General features: G+C 37.8%; 1 protein-coding gene across 1 annotated transcript in view; it reads left to right on the plus strand.

Moving 5' to 3' along the window:
- The window catches only part of LOC132558617 (dedicator of cytokinesis protein 4-like), a 142,159-nt gene that overhangs the window by 30,894 nt on the left and 92,885 nt on the right, over positions 1 to 18,380 (plus strand). Inside the window, exons 3-8 of the mRNA XM_060223209.1 lie at positions 2,711 to 2,751; positions 14,691 to 14,746; positions 16,565 to 16,667; positions 16,811 to 16,959; positions 17,509 to 17,629; positions 18,085 to 18,248. Coding sequence (XP_060079192.1) covers positions 2,711 to 2,751; positions 14,691 to 14,746; positions 16,565 to 16,667; positions 16,811 to 16,959; positions 17,509 to 17,629; positions 18,085 to 18,248 — 634 coding nt within the window. The remainder of the gene's footprint in view (positions 1 to 2,710; positions 2,752 to 14,690; positions 14,747 to 16,564; positions 16,668 to 16,810; positions 16,960 to 17,508; positions 17,630 to 18,084; positions 18,249 to 18,380) is intronic.

An 18,380-nucleotide genomic window follows, 5' to 3' on the forward strand; every position in this document is an offset into this window, starting at 1 on the left:
CTACCCTAAAAATACAAAAAAAAAACGTTGAAATCTGATATTACTATCTGGTACACCTGAACTAAAGACAAGGACAAACATATTTTCAGAATTTATAAGTAATTCTGAGTAACATTGATTTTGAGATTTTATAATAATGATTTGGTATGCTTGGTATTGATTTTACCCAAATATGGAACAGTTTAATCAATAGGTGTACGACTGTGAGATTCAACGTATATTGCATGTTATGGGGTAATATTGTAGATGTTTGGAGATAATATATATATATGTATGGCATCCTCATGCTGGTACAAAAGCACACATTCTTAGCTTTTTTAAAGAGAAAAATGATAGTATTAGCTATTGTAAGTATAGTGTGGTATTACAGAAATAAAAGCATTCTTCCTTAATGCAGAAATCTACCACATTTTTCCTGCAATGAGTCAATAGGAGGCAAAAATAAGATTCTAACTAAAAGTCAACATGATGGCCGCCTTGCAGGGCAATGAAATATCATTTGTCAATAATACTACTGGAAAAAATAGTCATATGGATATGTCTACAATTTGACAAGGACTTATTGTTGTGTTAGAGGGCCAAATATCAGGCATAGGCTTATAGCTGTGATATAGATGGGTCTACTATCAGGTATAGGGTTATTGTTATATAGATGGGCCCACTATCAGGTATAGGGTTATTGTTATATAGATGGGCCCACTATCAGGTATAGGGTTATTGTTATATAGAGGGCCCCACTATCAGGTATAGGGTTATTGTTATGTAGATGGGCCCACTGTCAGACTTGGGCTTATTGTTATATAGATGGGCCCACTATCAGACATGGGCTTATTGTTATATAGATGGGCCCACTATCAGACATGGGCTTATTGTTATATAGATGGGCCCACTATCAGACATGGGCTTATTGTTATATAGATGGGCCCACTATCAGACATGGGCTTATTGCTGGATAGATACGGTAAGGTTCGAGGTACATTTTAATATCCTAGAGATTGCTGTAATTATAATGGGATTGGTTTTCACCTAAATATATACCAGTAATTATAAATGGACAGAAAGTAAGATAAAAACCAATACTGTAAGTGTATTGTTTCCCAATCCTAGCTGGGGTGTGTAGCATTACTGGGAGTTTGGTATGGTGGTCATATTATACCACAGGCAACAGGTAGTTTTTATATGTTTGGTTTGTATAAGGTAAGGTTAGGGTATGGTCTTCATTTGTCAATAACATGTACAGTTGGGAGCAGTAAGCTGTCATAAAATTCCTAAGGTGGTAAGGTATTTAGAATGTGCTGACTTAATGGAAGTAAATTTCTATGTACATTTAGATTTAGTACGGAAATAGTTGCTTACCAGAATTCCTGGTTGGGGTTGGAAGGAATAGGTCTATAGCTCAGTGGTAGAGTTTTACCTTTAAATGGCATACTGGCTGTCATCTAGCAGAACATCCGAAGATAACTTGCCTCATTGTCTCAGTAGATACCATTCTTTTATTGTCAGGAGACATAAGAATAATGTTACCATTGTAAAAGGAATAGATCATTGTTTCAGAAATGTGAAAGGGATGAAAAAAGTGCCCCTTGAGGGATCAAACCCATGTACCAACAGCGCCAAAAAGTAGTGACAGATGATAGATACCTGCTACCAGATCTTTAAGTGCCACTTCTGTCCGTTACTTTTACAATATTTCATAAGAATATTTACAATGACACTGAAAAGATATATTAGAAGAAGTGTAAGCACACATACATATATATATATGTAGGTAGATATACATTTTTCTGCTGACTCCATAATTGGCAATTCAGGTATTACTGATTTTTTTAACAAATATAATTTCTTCGTCGAAGTAATCAATAGATATTGTATACAGGCCGTATGCAGTGATAACAAATGACTGATTTAGCTTGTTTGTTTGCCATATTGAGCACTAGAGATATTTATCATTAAATATTGACAAGCAACATTTACTTATGTTGTGATATGGAATGTGTGTTATGTATGGTTTTGTGTGTGTGTCATATATGTGGGATATATATATATGGTTTAAGTAGGTCCAAAACTATTTTTGATCTGTTATACTAAATAGACTGATGTAAAGATCAGAAAATGGAGCACCATCAGGGAGGATATGTATACCATCATCACTGCAGAGGGAGTCAGTTTGATCTGTTATTGGTGTTATTTGTCAGTGTGTTACTATATCTTATACTTGGAATCCATTGCCAATACCATTTCTAGTAATCCGTGCCTCGGTTGATATTTTATTATCTTTCCTTTATCTTATACTAGGTGACATTGTCTCATTACTGACAACCTTACATGATGTGAATGTAGTCAATAGTGTGTCAATTCAGTCAGAAAAAAACTTGGTACTGTTCAATAAAACTCTTTCAAGTAACCCTATTGAACTCTCAAATGACTCTGCCCCTGGGGTCCTGTAATAAGCCCACAACCTGACATTGAGTAAGGAGTAATGTACTGCCCCCTGGGGTCCTGTAATAAGCCCACAACCTTACATTGAGTAAGGAGTGATGAACTGCCCCCCGAGGTCCTGTAATAAGCCCACAACCTTACATTGAGTAAGTAGTAATCCACTACCCTCTAAGCATGTTGCATGATGAAATATGGTAGTGACCAAGCAATAGTAACATGGCTTTAGAGTTTCTATATGACCTTTGACCTTGAATATTTATTATCATTACAGGTTGGTACAGAGGCAAGTCTCTCCACCAGAAAGGAACAACGGTAGGTAACCCTAGATATAATGTATCAGGACATTAACCATAGTAATCAACATGTGTCTGAATTAATCTTTATTTATTGTAATTTATTGTAACTTTATGATACTTTACTTTTTCCATTTGTCAGTTTCATATAATACTGAAACATACTGTATCCCCCATTTGTTCACTGAGCTAGACGGTACCATGTGTTGGTTGGAATATTTATTCTAAAACAAGGAAAGTAAGTTGTTATCTCCCCTGATTTAGACAAACTAAACATATTGTATCCCCAGTGTTCACTGAGCTAGACTGTACCATGGATTGGTTGGAATATTTATTCTAAAACAAGGAAAGTAAGAGGGTTATCTCCCCTGATTTAGACAAACTAAACATATTGTATCCCCAGTGTTCACTGAGCTAGACGGTACCATGTGTTGGTTGGAATATTTATTCTAAAACAAGGAAAGTAAGAGGGTTATCTCCCCTGATTTAGACAAACTAAACATACTGTATCCCCAATTTGTTCACTGAGCTAGACGGTACCATGTGTTGGTTGGAATATTTATTCTAAAACAAGGAAAGTAAGGGGTTATCTCCCTTGACTTAGACAAACCAAAGTAAAGTGGTACTCCCTACTGTCTCATAAAAAAATAAATGTAAATTAATGAATGCGTTATGTGAGGACGGCTTTGTCTGTTGTCAGGAAGTGTTTAGATGGAATGTTGTATGCAGCTGCACTGTTATAGTACAGTGGCCCTTAAAATGATTGTTTAGTGATCTTACTATACTCTACTCCTATAACCTGGATTGGTACGAGGCCATAAAACTTTCTAAGAAACAAACAGTTAAAAACTTAGCCATTCAGGAAGTATCACATGTCCACATGTAAATCTCACTTCCTTAATGACAACTTCAAAACATTTCCTGTAGGAAAATGTTTTTTATTCTACTGCTTTGATTTTGTAAAACAGATCTGAAGTTTAATTGATATGGTTTCCCTTAGATCCTATTACTACTTATCATTGTGTGAGATATTACAAGTCAAAGCTGTCTGACCTTAAAACATGGTCATTGTTGTTGGGAAGAGTAAAGACATTGATGAGTTTCATTCAGATTTCTGCAATCTCAGAGGGCATCCCAAGTCAGTAATATAAGTGGTCATCCATGTCTAGGATAGTCACACTGGTCACTGGTCAGTTATTGGCAATGATCATAGGTCCTTGTAGTCCTCGTTGGATCTTACAACTGTCCTGTTATATGCATCTGAAATCAATAATACAATGGCTGGTTAATATAAAGGGTGAATTGATTCAGAAAGTGTCACTGTGTTGTCCTCCAGAGACTAGGCTGTCTGAAGATAAAGTACAGATTGTGTTCTAGCATTACATAACTGCTGAACGAAACTGATTGAAGCTTGACATGGTTCTACATTTACATCAGTGGGCAGTTCTTAATAGTAAATGTGTTTTTGGTGAACTCATTTTTAGGGTTACTTTAATCATCAATATCGATTTCAGGGGTCATATGTGACTTCATGATGGTCAAAATCATTTAGTTGATCAGAGTGAAACAGATTATAGCTTGGATACAAAGAAACAGAATTTTGAAAAGGGTCAAAGGTCGAATACAAATTGACAAAACCTGTATGCACTCAAAGATGGTATCTCTGGTGACAAAATCAGTGGAACCAATGGTAGATACCATGTAAAATAATATGTCAAAGGTTAAGTACCAGGAAACAGAACCAGAGTAAGGTCAAAGGTTAGATACTAGTAAAACAGAACCACTGTAAGGTCAAAGATCAAATGCCAAGTATCAGGACTAGAGTAAGGTCAAATGTCAGATATTATAAAATAGAACCAGTATGAGGTCAAAGGTGAAGTACTAAGTAACTAAACCAGAGTAAGGTCAGATGTCAGTTACCAAGTAACAGAATCAGAATATGATCAGTTGTGGAATAGATGTTGATATGAGTGATAGAACCAGGCTGGGCTTTGATTAGAGATAAGTGTATTTGTCACTGTGTAAGTTTTGCCCTGGTGCCCTAATTACAAAGTAACATAATCATTACTACATTACTTACTGTATTTAGTAATTCCCAAGGGGAGAGTATAATCGAGATTACATGATTATAGATTTTCCCTGTAAATGACTGCTGTTTCACTGTGAGAGTTAACAATACTGCTTTTAGTGGTCAGTGGTCAAACCTATACAGTTTGATGACCAGATCTAGATGGTCATACATTAGCCAGACAATGCTTATAATTGATTGATATATCAATTGTCAGCCAAGTTATGGAAATTTAGCATCTAACCTTGAACATATTAATTGTTAAGGCCAGCTGCAGGACCATTTCTTGTCTTGATCAGTCTCATTCTTTAACACTGCTGTACTACTTAACAAAATGATATAACATCACAGCTTAGTATGTTGAAATATCACGTATATTAGTAAAGTCAGCTTTGAGGATTTTGCACTAAATCATACTATTGAAGTGTTAAGTTATATAACCTTTGAGTATTACAACACCCAGTCTTATTCAACATCATTCTGTTATCATATTTCCTATAAAAACTTAATAACACTTGTGTTTTGTAAGATTGTGTATGATCTAAATGTTACTACACTTACTGTACATGTATTTTTAATCAAAGGGATGTTCTTATATTACTTTATTTATCCAGAAATGTACCAATGTCTAGTGATAAGCTTATACATATCTAATACAAAGCTTTATCATTGCCCTGCAATAAGCCCAACCCCTGATTTTGAATCAGAATATCTCTGTTAACCTCCTGGAACTATTGTTCTATAATAAGCCCACCCCTGCCTTTGGGTAAGAATATGTATGTCGACCCTGGACTTATTTTTCTACAATAAGCCCACCCCTTGCCTTTGGGTAAGAATATGTATGTCGACCCTGGACTTATTTTTTCAACAATAAGCCCACCCCTTGCCTATGGGAAGAATATGTATGTCGACCCTGGACTTATTTTCTACCATAAGCCCACCCCTTGCCTTTGGGTAAGAATATGTATGTTGACCCTGGACTTATGGACAATAAGCCCATCTCCTGACTGTCTGTAAGAATATGTATGTCGACCCTGGACTTATTTTCCTACAATAAGCCCACCCCTTGCCTTTGGGTAAGAATATGTATGTTGACCCTGGACTTAGTGACAATAAGCCCATCTCCTGACTGTCTGTAAGAATATGTATGTTCACCCTGGACTTATGGACAACAAGCCCATCTACTGACTGTCTGTAAGAATATGTATGTCGACCCTGGACTTATTTTCCTGCAATAAGCCCATCTCCTGACTGTCTGTAAGAATATGTATGTTGACCCTGGACTTATTTTCCTACAATAAACCTATCCCCTGACTGTCGGTAAGAATATGTATGTTGACCCTGGACTTATGGACAACAAGCCCATCTCCTGACTGTCTGTAAGAATATGTATGTTGACCCTGGACTTATTTTCCTACAATAAACCTATCCCCTGACTGTCGGTAAGAATATGTATGTCGACCCTGGACTTATTTTCCTGCAATAAGCCCATCTCCTGACTGTCTGTAAGAATATGTATGTCGACCCTGGACTTATTTTCCTACAATAAACCTATCCCCTGACTGTCGGTAAGAATATGTATGTCGACCCTGGACTTATTTTCCTGCAATAAGCCCATCTCCTGACTGTCTGTAAGAATATGTATGTCGACCCTGGACTTATTTTCCTACAATAAACCTATCCCCTGACTGTCGGTAAGAATATGTATGTTGACCCTGGACTTATTTTCCTACAATAAGCCCATCTCCTGACTGTCTGTAAGAATATGTATGTTGACCCTGGACTTATTTTCCTACAATAAGCCCATCTCCTGACTGTCTGTAAGAATATGTATGTTGACCCTGGACTTATTTTCCTACAATAAACCTATCCCCTGACTGTCGGTAAGAATATGTATGTTATTGCTGGATAAATAACAATACTAAACAATGTATCGGTATAGAAACTGAGTTAATGTAGGCTTTATTTGTTCTCAATTTTAATTTGAAGAAGCCCGGAGGCTCTACTGTATTGGTGAGTGGTTTGATCACCGAACACTGTCTGCTTTGAGTTTAAATAAACACATATATGGCTTAATATTATATGGCCAGTGTAGTATCCATGGTAATAAGGAGACACACAACATATTTTACAGTAAGACGAAAGGTTAGGTACCAATAAACCAAAAAAGTAATGTCAAAGGTCAGGTACTGATAAAACAGAACACATATGGCTTAATGTTATATGTCCAGTATAGTATCCATGCTAATAAGGAGACACATAACAAATTTCAGGAAATATATTGATTTTTGTATATTCACAAATTTCAACATTATGTAAATTCTTTTTTCCTCACATGTTCAGCGTGTATTATATAGAAGAAAATTTAAAGGTTTACATATTAAAGCGTTTTGGCCACAAATTTGATAATTCAATACTTCTTTCTAAAATTCTACCTGTCTCAGCACATGGATGCCCATTAAAGCTTGTCCCATCCCCTTTTAGCTTAATCTGGTGAATACGCATATTTTGAAGTCGGAACATGCACAAAGTCACATGTTGCATGATGTTGAAGTGTTACTTTAGAGGTGGTGCACTTTTGTATAGAGACACTCACACATGTCACACCCATATTTATATACATACGTTCAAAATTGTTTTAAACTGAAACTTACCATCGTATAAAGGTTATAGTTTACATACTGATGTATGATAGGGATATATAAAGTATTGTATATTTCATTACTTATCTATTTTTAAAGGAAAGTCCGAATGTTTACATGTAGGCCACAATGCAGTTATGTGAACAACAGTGTTTGAGGCGGTTCATGGATTCCATACCTATACTAACTTTCATAATAAATTTCATAAATGTAAACTATTAATCAATAATTCTTTCTAGTACCTGGAGAATTTTATATCAATGTAAATATTAAAATCCTGACTCAAGTATGCTAATACTGTCTTAATATCTTTAAGTTGATAGCCAAATCACATGATAGACATTCGTATTTTAAAAAAAATAGTACAGGAAATTCAGCTCTCAAAATCCTTCAAATCATTTAGTGAATAATTTGTAGATGAATTATCATTTGGATTAATTTTTTTTATCAATTTGTCCTGAATATCAGCATAATTCTCTTGTTTACATCATGATTACAAACATACATATATATTACACATTATAAGGAAGTGAGAACAGGTGTGTTGATATCATTGTCACAAAATAATTTGTATCTTTGAAACCGATGAGATGAAATCATAGAATATCTATAATGTTATACCAATTTGTGTACATTATATGATATTAAAAAAAAAGTTTATTAGAGAAACAACAGTTCGTACCATGACCACCTGAAATCGCCTACTCCTTTGATGTTGACTTTCACTAATTCCATTTTATCTGCTCAGATTTGTATAGAATGATGTGTAATGTTTAGTTAAAGTAGAATATTTCGCTATCAATCAAAATATTGCGTAAAAACAGTTTTATATTAGAAGTGTCTGCCTTCCACGCTACTGTTTTTGTATTAAACACATTCAGTTAAAGTAATGTTTTGATGTCATATACCATGTGACCAGCCACCTCGTTCAATTTCACACTCATGGGTAACGAGTACTTTCGACTACTTTAAAACAGGTTCTGGGATATTTTGGAGCAGTGTGATCTAAGTGATAGTGCTATTCAGGTCTTGATGTAAAAAGAAATAAAAAAAACAAAAAACCAAAATGGTGTCCAAAACCCTTTAAGCCATAGAATGTTTTATCATTTTCTTTGAGAAATTGAAAATTTGCCATGAATTCAATAACCTTGTCCAGCAGCTGTCAGACAGACTCCACTGTTATGTAATGTTTTATCTGCTGGACCAAACACATACAATGTACCATTTTAAACATTAGATATTGTAAGTATAGAATTGATACAATTTCTGATTCAATAAACTACATCCATGATAAATTCTGTTAGTCAACAGATCAAAACTTGAACGAGGCATTCAGTTATAGGCTATGTTACTTGTATAGTGGGGGACATTCAGACATAGGCTATGTTACTTGTATAGAGTGAGACATTCAGACATAGGCTATGTTACTTGTATAGTGGGGGACATTCAGACATAGGCTATGTTACTTGTGTAGTGGGGGACATTCAGACATAGGCTATGTTACTTGTGTAGAGAGACATCCAGACATAGGCTTTGTTACTTGTATAGGATGAGACATTCTGACATAGGCTATGTTACTTGTATAGGGTGAGACATTCAGACATAGGCTATGTTACTTGTGTAGAGAGACATCCAGACATAGGCTATGTTACTTGTATAGAGTGAGACATTCAGACATAGGCTATGTTACTTGTATAGGGTGAGACATTCAGACATAGGGTATGTTACTTGTGTAGAGAGACATCCAGACATAGGCTATGTTACTTGTATAGAGTGAGACATTCAGACATAGGCTATGTTACTTGTGTAGTGGGGGACATTCAGACATAGGCTATGTTACTTGTATAGTGGGGGACATTCAGACATAGGCTATGTTACTTGTGTAGAGAGACATCCAGACATAGGCTTTGTTACTTGTATAGGATGAGACATTCTGACATAGGCTATGTTACTTGTATAGGGTGAGACATTCAGACATAGGCTATGTTACTTGTGTAGAGAGACATCCAGACATAGGCTGTGTTTCTTGTGTAGGGTGAGACATTCAGACATAGGCTATGTTACTTGTATAGGGTGAGACATTCAGACATAGGCTATGTTTCTTGTGTAGAGAGACATCCAGACATAGGCTATGTTACTTGTATAGAGTGAGACATTCAGACATAGGATATGTTATTTGTATAGGGTGAGACATTCAGACATAGGCTATGTTACTTGTATAGTGGGGGACATTCAGACATAGGCTATGTTACTTGTATAGTGGGGGACATTCAGACATAGGCTATGTTACTTGTATAGAGTGAGACATTCAGACATAGGCTATGATACTAGTATAGGGTGAGACATTCAGACATAGGCTATGTTACTTGTATAGTGGGGGACATTCAGACATAGGCTATGTTACTTGTATAGTGGGGGACATTCAGACATAGGCTATGTTACTTGTGTAGGGTGAGACATTCAGACATAGGCTATGTTACTTGTATAGTGGGGGACATTCAGACATAGGCTATGTAACATTCAGACATAGGCTACGTTACTTGTATAGACTGAGACATTCAGACATAGGCTATGTTACTTGTATAGAGTGAGACAATTAGACATAGGCTATGTTACTTGTGTAGGGTGAGACATTCAGACATAGGCTACGTTACTTGTATAGACTGAGACATTCAGACATAGGCTATGTTACTTGTATAGGGTGAGACATTTAGACATAGGCTGTGTTTCTTGTGTAGGGTGAGACAATCAGACATAGGCTATGTTACTTGTATAGAGTGAGACATTCAGACATAGGCTATGTTACTTGTATAGGGTGAGACATTTAGACATAGGCTGTGTTTCTTGTGTAGGGTGAGACATTTAGATATAGGCTATGTTACTTGTATAGAGTGAGACATTCAGACATAGGCTATGTTACTTGTATAGGGTGAGACATTCAGACATAGGCTATGTTACTTGTGTAGGGTGAGACAACTAGCCAAAGGCTGTGTTACTTGTGTAGGGTGAGACATTTAGATATAGGCTATGTTACTTGTATAGAGTGAGACATTCAGACATAGGCTATGTTACTTGTATAGGGTGAGACATTTAGATATAGGCTATGTTACTTGTATAGAGTGAGACATTCAGACATAGGCTATGTTACTTGAATAGGGTGAGACATTCAGACAAAGGCTATGTTACTTGTGTAGGGTGAGACATTTAGATATAGGCTATGTTACTTGTATAGAGTGAGACATTCAGACATAGGCTATGTTACTTGTATAGAGTGAGACATTCAGACAAAGGCTATGTTACTTGTGTAGGGTGAGACATTTAGATATAGGCTATGTTACTTGTATAGTGGGGGACATTCAGACATAGGCTATGTTACTTGTATAGGGTGAGACATTTAGACATAGGCTGTGTTTCTTGTGTAGGGTGAGACATTTAGATATAGGCTATGTTACTTGTATAGTGGGGGACATTCAGACATAGGCTATGTTACTTGTATAGAGTGAGACATTCAGACAAAGGCTATGTTACTTGTGTAGGGTGAGACATTTAGATATAGGCTATGTTACTTGTGTAGGGTGAGACATTTAGATATAGGCTATGTTACTTGTATAGGGTGAGACATTTAGATATAGGCTATGTTACTTGTGTAGGGTGAGACATTTAGATATAGGCTATGTTACTTGTATAGAGTGAGACATTCAGACATAGGCTATGTTACTTGTATAGAGTGAGACATTCAGACATAGGCTATGTTACTTGTGTAGGGTGAGACAATCAGACATAGGCTATGTTACTTGTATAGAGTGAGACATTCAGACATAGGCTATGTTACTTGTGTAGGGTGAGACATTCAGACATAGGCTGGGTTACTTGTGTAAGGTGAGACAATCAGACATAGGCTATGTTACTTGTGTAGGGTGAGACATTCAGACATAGGCTGGGTTACTTGTGTAAGGTGAGACAATCAGACATAGGCTATGTTACTTGTGTAGGGTGAGACATTCAGACATAGGCTGGGTTACTTGTGTAAGGTGAGACAATCAGACATAGGCTGGGTTACTTGTATAGGGTGAGACATTTAGATATAGGCTATGTTACTTGTATAGGAAGAAACATTCAGACATAGGCTATGTTACTTGTGTAGGGTGAGACATTTAGATATAAGCTATGTTACTTGTGTAGAGAGACATCCAGACATAGGCTATGTTACTTGTGTTGATATACATTCTGACATAGGCTCTTCTGTAGTTTGTATAGGGAGATTAACTGTGTGGCTTTTGGTGCTTGCCAGTGTATGTGAGCTGATACAGGTGAAAGCTTGATACCTTTATATCACTATTAATCCAGAAACTGTATCTCATGCTAAGATATTACGTGGGAATTATCTATGGTATGCAATATTAACTGCTTTATTGGTGTTTGTTTAATTATTTGCTTTGTGTGATAATATAAAGTTGAACTAGATTTAGTTGTAGTTTGCTAGGCAGTGTGCAGTGTGTTATCTCGCTTGACCTAGTGAACATTATTCAACAAATAATAAAAGAAAAAGTGTTGTAAAAGGAATGTGTTTGGTGTTGACCCACATTTACAAGTTACCAAGTCTCTTCATTCTACACCACTAAATATAGAGATCGTAAATATATCAGTATTTTGGTCATTGTCTGTTAAGTAGCATGGAAGTAAGTATTGGGGCCATCACCAGGGTCAGTAAGGGGTCATCATCAGGGTCAGTATTCTGGTTGTCATAGAGGTCATCATCAGGGTCAGTATTGGGGTTGTCATAGAGGTCATTATCATGGTCAGTATTGGGGTCATCATCAGGGTCAGTATTGGGGTCATCATCAGGGTCAATATTGGGGTCATCATCAGGGTCTGTATTGGGGTCATCATCAGGGTCAGTATTAGGGTCATCATCAGGGTCTGTATTGGGGTCATCATCAGGGTCTGTATTGGGGTCATCATCATGGTCTGTATTGGGGTCATTATCAAGGTCAGTATTGGGGTCATCATCAGGGTCTGTATTGGAGTTTTCATAGTAAGATTTTATACACAAGAACTTTTGAAGCAACATATGCAGGAGTATTTATAGTTTTATGTTTTTGTGTTGTAATATCTCAATAAGAGGTTTTAAAAAAACAGAATGAACAAATTATAAAATTAGAATAGAATAATAACATGTGGATTCGAATGACATCAGGTTTAGGCTGGTGTTTACTAGGATGTGGAGGACATCATGTTTAGGCTGGTGTTTACTAGGATGTGGAGGACATCAGGTTTAGGCTGGTGTTTACTAGGATGTGGAGGACATCAGGTTAAGGCTGGTGTTTACTAGGATGTGGAGGACATCAGGTTTAGGCTGGTGTTTACTAGGATGTGGAGGACATCAGGTTTAGGCTGGTGTTTACTAGGATGTGGAGGACATCAGGTTTAGGTTGGTGTTTACTAGGATGTGGAGGACATCAGGTTAAGGCTGGTGTTTACTAGGATGTGAAGGACATCAGGTTTCGGCTGGTGTTTGCTAGGATGTGGAGGACATCAGGTTTAGGCTGGTGTTTACTAGGATGTGAAGGACATCAGGTTTAGGCTGGTGTTTACTAAGATGTGGAGGACATCAGGTTTAGGCTGGTGTTTACTAGGATGTGGAAGACATCAGGTTTAGGCTGGTGTTTACTAGGATGTGGAGGACATCAGGTTTAGGCTGGTGTTTACTAGGATGTGGAGGACATCAGGTTTAGGCTGGTGTTTACTAGGATGTGGAGGACATCAGGTTTAGTCTGGTGTTTACTAAGATGTGAAGGACATCAGGTTTAGGCTGGTGTTAACTAGGATGAGGAAGACATCAGGTTTAGGCTGGTGTTTACTAGGATGTGGAGGACATCAGGTTTAGGCTGGTGTTTACTAAGATGTGGAGGACATCAGGTTTAGGCTGGTGTTAACTAGGATGAGGAAGACATCAGGTTTAGGCTGGTGTTTACTAGGATGTGGAGGACATCAGGTTTAGGCTGGTGTTTACTAGGATGTGGAGGACATCAGGTTTAGGCTGGTGTTTACTAGGATGTGGAGGACATCAGGTTTAGGCTGGTGTTTACTAGGATGTGGAGGACATCAGGTTTAGGCTGGTGTTTACTAGGATGTGGAGGACATCAGGTTTAGGCTGGTGTTTACTAGGATGTGGAGGACATCAGGTTTAGGTTGGTGTTTACTAGGATGTGGAAGACATCAGGTTAAGGCTGGTGTTTAATAGGAGTTGGAAGACATCAGGTTTAGGCTGGTGTTTACTAGGATGTGGAGGACATCAGGTTAAGGCTGGTGTTTACTAGGATGTGGAGGACATCAGGTTTAGGCTGGTGTTTACTAGGATGTGGAGGACATCAGGTTAAGGCTGGTGTTTACTAGGATGTGGAAGACATCAGGTTTAGGCTGGTGTTTACTAGGATGTGGAAGACATCAGGTTTAGGCTGGTGTTTACTAGGATGTGAAGGACATCATGTTTAGGCTGGTGTCACAACTAGGATGCGAAAGGCAAGATGGCTTTGTTAAACAAGTGTCTGGAAACTTTCATGACCAGATATTGATTCTGGTCTTATCTGATATTATCTACTCCTACACAATGTTACAAGTGCTTTTCCGGACTTTTTTATCGTGTGACATTAACATGAGACTTCATTGATTATGCAAGGTCCCATAAGTGGCCTTGTCCCACTCACAGCTGGTACGGTGTGTTTTTTACTGTCAATGAGGTTGTATATATCTCAAACATACCCACACAACATCAGCTGTGATGCATGGTCTCCAGGTTTATTTACTACATAGATTTCAGTACGGTTGTCACCATTAAATATCATTCTTGATTTTTCTTTTAAAGTTCAATTACTGTGAATAAATCTTGGTAGAAAGAAAAATGTTTTGAAAGTGAGAGCATGAAGAACCTCTAATGAATATGATTACAATTTTAAAGTCTGCCTCTCATCTCTTTAGATATTGTAATGATATTTCCATGTGTTGATATCTAATAATAATTATTTTGAATATTGTGATATGTACATTACCTTAAATACAATAATCTTGTAACTTTGGTTAAATATGTATTTTGATTAATCTTTTAACTGTACATGGATAGGGGTTTAAATTTTGGGTATTGTGATATCATGTTGAAAAAAAATATATACAATCTAAATATATTTCTAGATGTCATAAAATAAAGGAAATGAAAAAGAATCAGAATTAAAAATTTATATTTATTTACAGGGGATTTTCCCAGCAGCCTTAATACACATCAAAGAATGTGAGGTTGACAATGAAGGGTAAGTTGTCTCCCTTACGAGGTATACAAAACATCAGATAAAGCAATGGAGTGAAGTCCCCTTGATATTCAAAAACACTAAAATCTTCACTTTATATGCAATATGGGCTTATAATGAACTTAACATTGAACATGCATATTCTATACACACATTAAGTGTTCAAATTAATGATAAGAGTTGTCTACCTTATATACTACACAGGAACTGGAGGAACACCAGTTTTGGAATAAACGATGCATTAATTGAAATGATTTGAACCTTAGATAAAGATCATTTTGTGATTTATTTCTATTAATTACTAAAACTGATCATTTTACATTCTCTGTGTTGTAGCGTTTGGTGTAGGGATTTTCCTTCATTCTATTGTAATCACACATAGAAAGGGAGGGCAATAGACATGCCCGCTATTTATTGTACATCTCTTTCCTAGTACATTCAAAATCGATTCATTCTCCATTGGAGAATAACTAAATGGTAATAACTACTTAATTATCTGTATATTGACCTCATCTTAACCGACCATTTACCTGGGCCCAGTCCTGAGTCCTGACCAATGGTCTACTGTTTAATAGGTACAGAACAATCAGCTGTGTTCAAGTGTGCTCTCAAGCGGGGCGGTCAGTGGGGTGGTCAGCGGGGCGGTCAGCGGGGCGGTGAGAGAGGATTAATTTGAATGGGGTGACACTAATTAGATAATTGGACAGTGTACTCTCCTAGCTAGGTATTGGTTATGTGGCCAGGTGGCCAGCCTTACCAATTTAACAAATAAAGCAAGGTTACTTATGACCTACCTAGCGGGATCTCTGATATCGAGAGATTCCAGTTTTGATCCTGGTGGCAGGGCTGGGGAGTGAAACTCGGGGAATCTCCCAACTGAATCGGGAAAGTTGGCAGGTATGCTCCGATTAAATTGACACGATCTGAGGGGCATACCTAAAGCCATAGGTTGTCTGAGGGGCGTACCTAAAAACAAAGGTTGTCTGAGGGGCATACCTAAAGCCATAGGTTGTCTGAGAGGAATACCTAAAGCCATAGGTTGTCTGAGGGGCGTACCTAAAAACATAGGTTGTCTGAGGGGCGTACCTGAAAACAAAGTTTGTCTGAGGGGCATACCTAAAAACATAGGTTGTCTGAGAGGAATACCTAAAGCCATAGGTTGTCTGAGGGGAATACCTAAAAACATAGGTTGTCTTAGGGGCATACCTAAAGCCATAGGTTGTCTGAGGGGCATACCTAAAGCCATATGTTGTCTGAGGGGCGTACCTAAAAACAAAGGTTGTCTGAGGGGCATACCTAAAAACATAGGTTGTCTGAGAGGAATACCTGAAGCCATAGGTTGTCTGAGGGGAATACCTAAAAACATAGGTTGTCTTAGGGGCATACCTAAAGCCATAGGTTGTCTGAGGGGCGTACCTAAAGCCATAGGTTGTCTGAGGGGCATACCTAAAGCCATAGGTTGTCTGAGGGGCGTACCTAAAAACATAGGTTGTCTGAGAGGAATACCTAAAGCCATAGGTTGTCTGAGGGGAATACCTGAAGCCATAGGTTGTCTGAGGGGCGTACCTAAAAACATAGGTTGCCTTAGGGGCATACCTAAAAACATAGCTTGTCTGAGGGGCATACCTAAAAACATAGGTTGTCTTAGGGGTATACCTAAAAACATAGGTTGTCTTAGGAACATACCTAAAGCCAAAGGTTGTTTGAGGGATGTACCTAAAAACATAGGTTGTCTTAGGGGCATACCTAAAAAAATATTGTGCATTACTGCAACAACTTTTTAATGTTAACAATAACTCTACTAATTCTTTGTATTTTTAGTCCCCAAGAGACAATTACGCCTTTGGAGGATCCCATGGTGAAGGAGGTCACCTACGTCCTACGGGAGTGGTACACACTTTGGAAGTCCCTCTTTATGAAATGGGTATGACCTGTTAAAAATTAGAGACATTAAATCTGAAAAAGTTGAATGAATGGAAACTGGAAAAAATGCCATTTTGCCTGTTAATCTGTTTTGTTTTTGGATTTTAACATATACATACATATAGCTTTAAATATCTTTTTCAGGGAGAGTTAAGTGTAACAGTTCAGGAAATCAGGAATGCTATGCTACACTTGGTGTCGTTGCGAGGCAAGCTCATCAGTGCTGCCTTGTCACATGAACAAGCCAAGGATCTCCGCCAGGAGATCGCAACACTCATAGACTGGGGGGCTGTGTAAGTACCAGCGACACTTATAGACTGGGGGGGCTGTGTAAGTACAAGCGACACTTATAGACTGGGGGGCTGTGTAAGTACCAGCCACATTTATAGACTGGGGGGCTGTGTAAGTACCAGCCACATTTATAGACTGGGGGGCTGTGTAAGTACCAGCCACACTTACAGACTGGGGGGCTGTGTAAGTACCAGCCACATTTATAGACTGGGGGGCTGTGTAAGTACCAGCGACACTTATAGACTGGGGGGCTGTGTAAGTACCTGCGACACTTATAGACTGGGGGGCTGTGTAAGTACCAGCGACACTTATAGACTGGGGGGGGGGGGCTGTGTAAGTATCAGCAACACTTATAGACTGGGGGGCTGTGTAAGTACCAGCGACACTTATAGACTGGGTGGCTGTGTAAGTACCAGCAACACTTATTTACTATTGTGATATGTCAATGTTAGTAAAATTTGGATGTGTAAGGAATAAGAAAAATGGAAGTAAGATTTTGTGGGTAAAGAAAAAAAAAAGAAAAACGATGAATGTTATATTGTCTGTTTCAGAAAACTGGGTATGGACTTTGTGCCACGAGTTGAAGGAGAACAAGTTGATCCGGAACAAAACAGTGTGACTGGGCTTTACAGACTCCACTCAAAAAGCACTTCCAACACTACCTCAGATATAGTGAGTTGTCTTGTTTCTAAATCTGTCTGTACAATACCTCCTCAAATATGCTGAATCATCTATTTGTTTGTCTGTTGTCTTTACAATACAACTTCAGATTTTGTAAGTCTTCTGTCTGTTTGTCCATCTTTCAGTCTGTCAGTATGCTTGTACAATACCTCCTGAGATTTGATGAATTGTCTGTCAGGTTGTCTGCACAGTACAACCTCAGATTTTATAAGTTGTCTGTCCTATTGCCTGTCTTTCAGTCTGTCTTTTTGTCTGTACAACACAGACTTGTCACAAGAGTACCACAGATATGTTGAGTTGTCTTTCTTTTTTTCTGTCTTTCTTTCCACACTAAGCAGACAAGTAATTTTGGTACTGTGTGGTCTACAAGTAATCACAGTAGTACAGATTTTTGCCTTGATCAGCTTCTGTTATCTGGAGATAAGATGATGAATTATTGTCAACAGCCAAAGAAACGCAGTAGCAGTGAGTCTCAGAACTTGAGAGGGGATGGCAAGGGAGAGGGGATGTACCATCTTCTCGTCAACTTTCGGTCATCACAGTGTGCCATTATGGAGGAGTCTGTCCTCTACCTGTCTGTGTACAATGCCAGAGAACGGAAATTTATCAGGTGAGAAACCAAGGGACACAAATTTGTCTTGTCAAATACAAAGGAACAAAAATGGAACTGGTCAGATTCCAAGGAACACAAACTAATTATGTCAGAAACCTAAGAAATAGTTGTTTATCAAGGAAGAAACCT

Source organism: Ylistrum balloti, unplaced genomic scaffold, assembly GCF_031769215.1.
Source record: "Ylistrum balloti isolate Yb309-2 unplaced genomic scaffold, AGI_CSIRO_Ybal_v1 Utg370800, whole genome shotgun sequence".
Classification (NCBI taxonomy): Eukaryota; Metazoa; Mollusca; class Bivalvia; order Pectinida; family Pectinidae; genus Ylistrum; species Ylistrum balloti.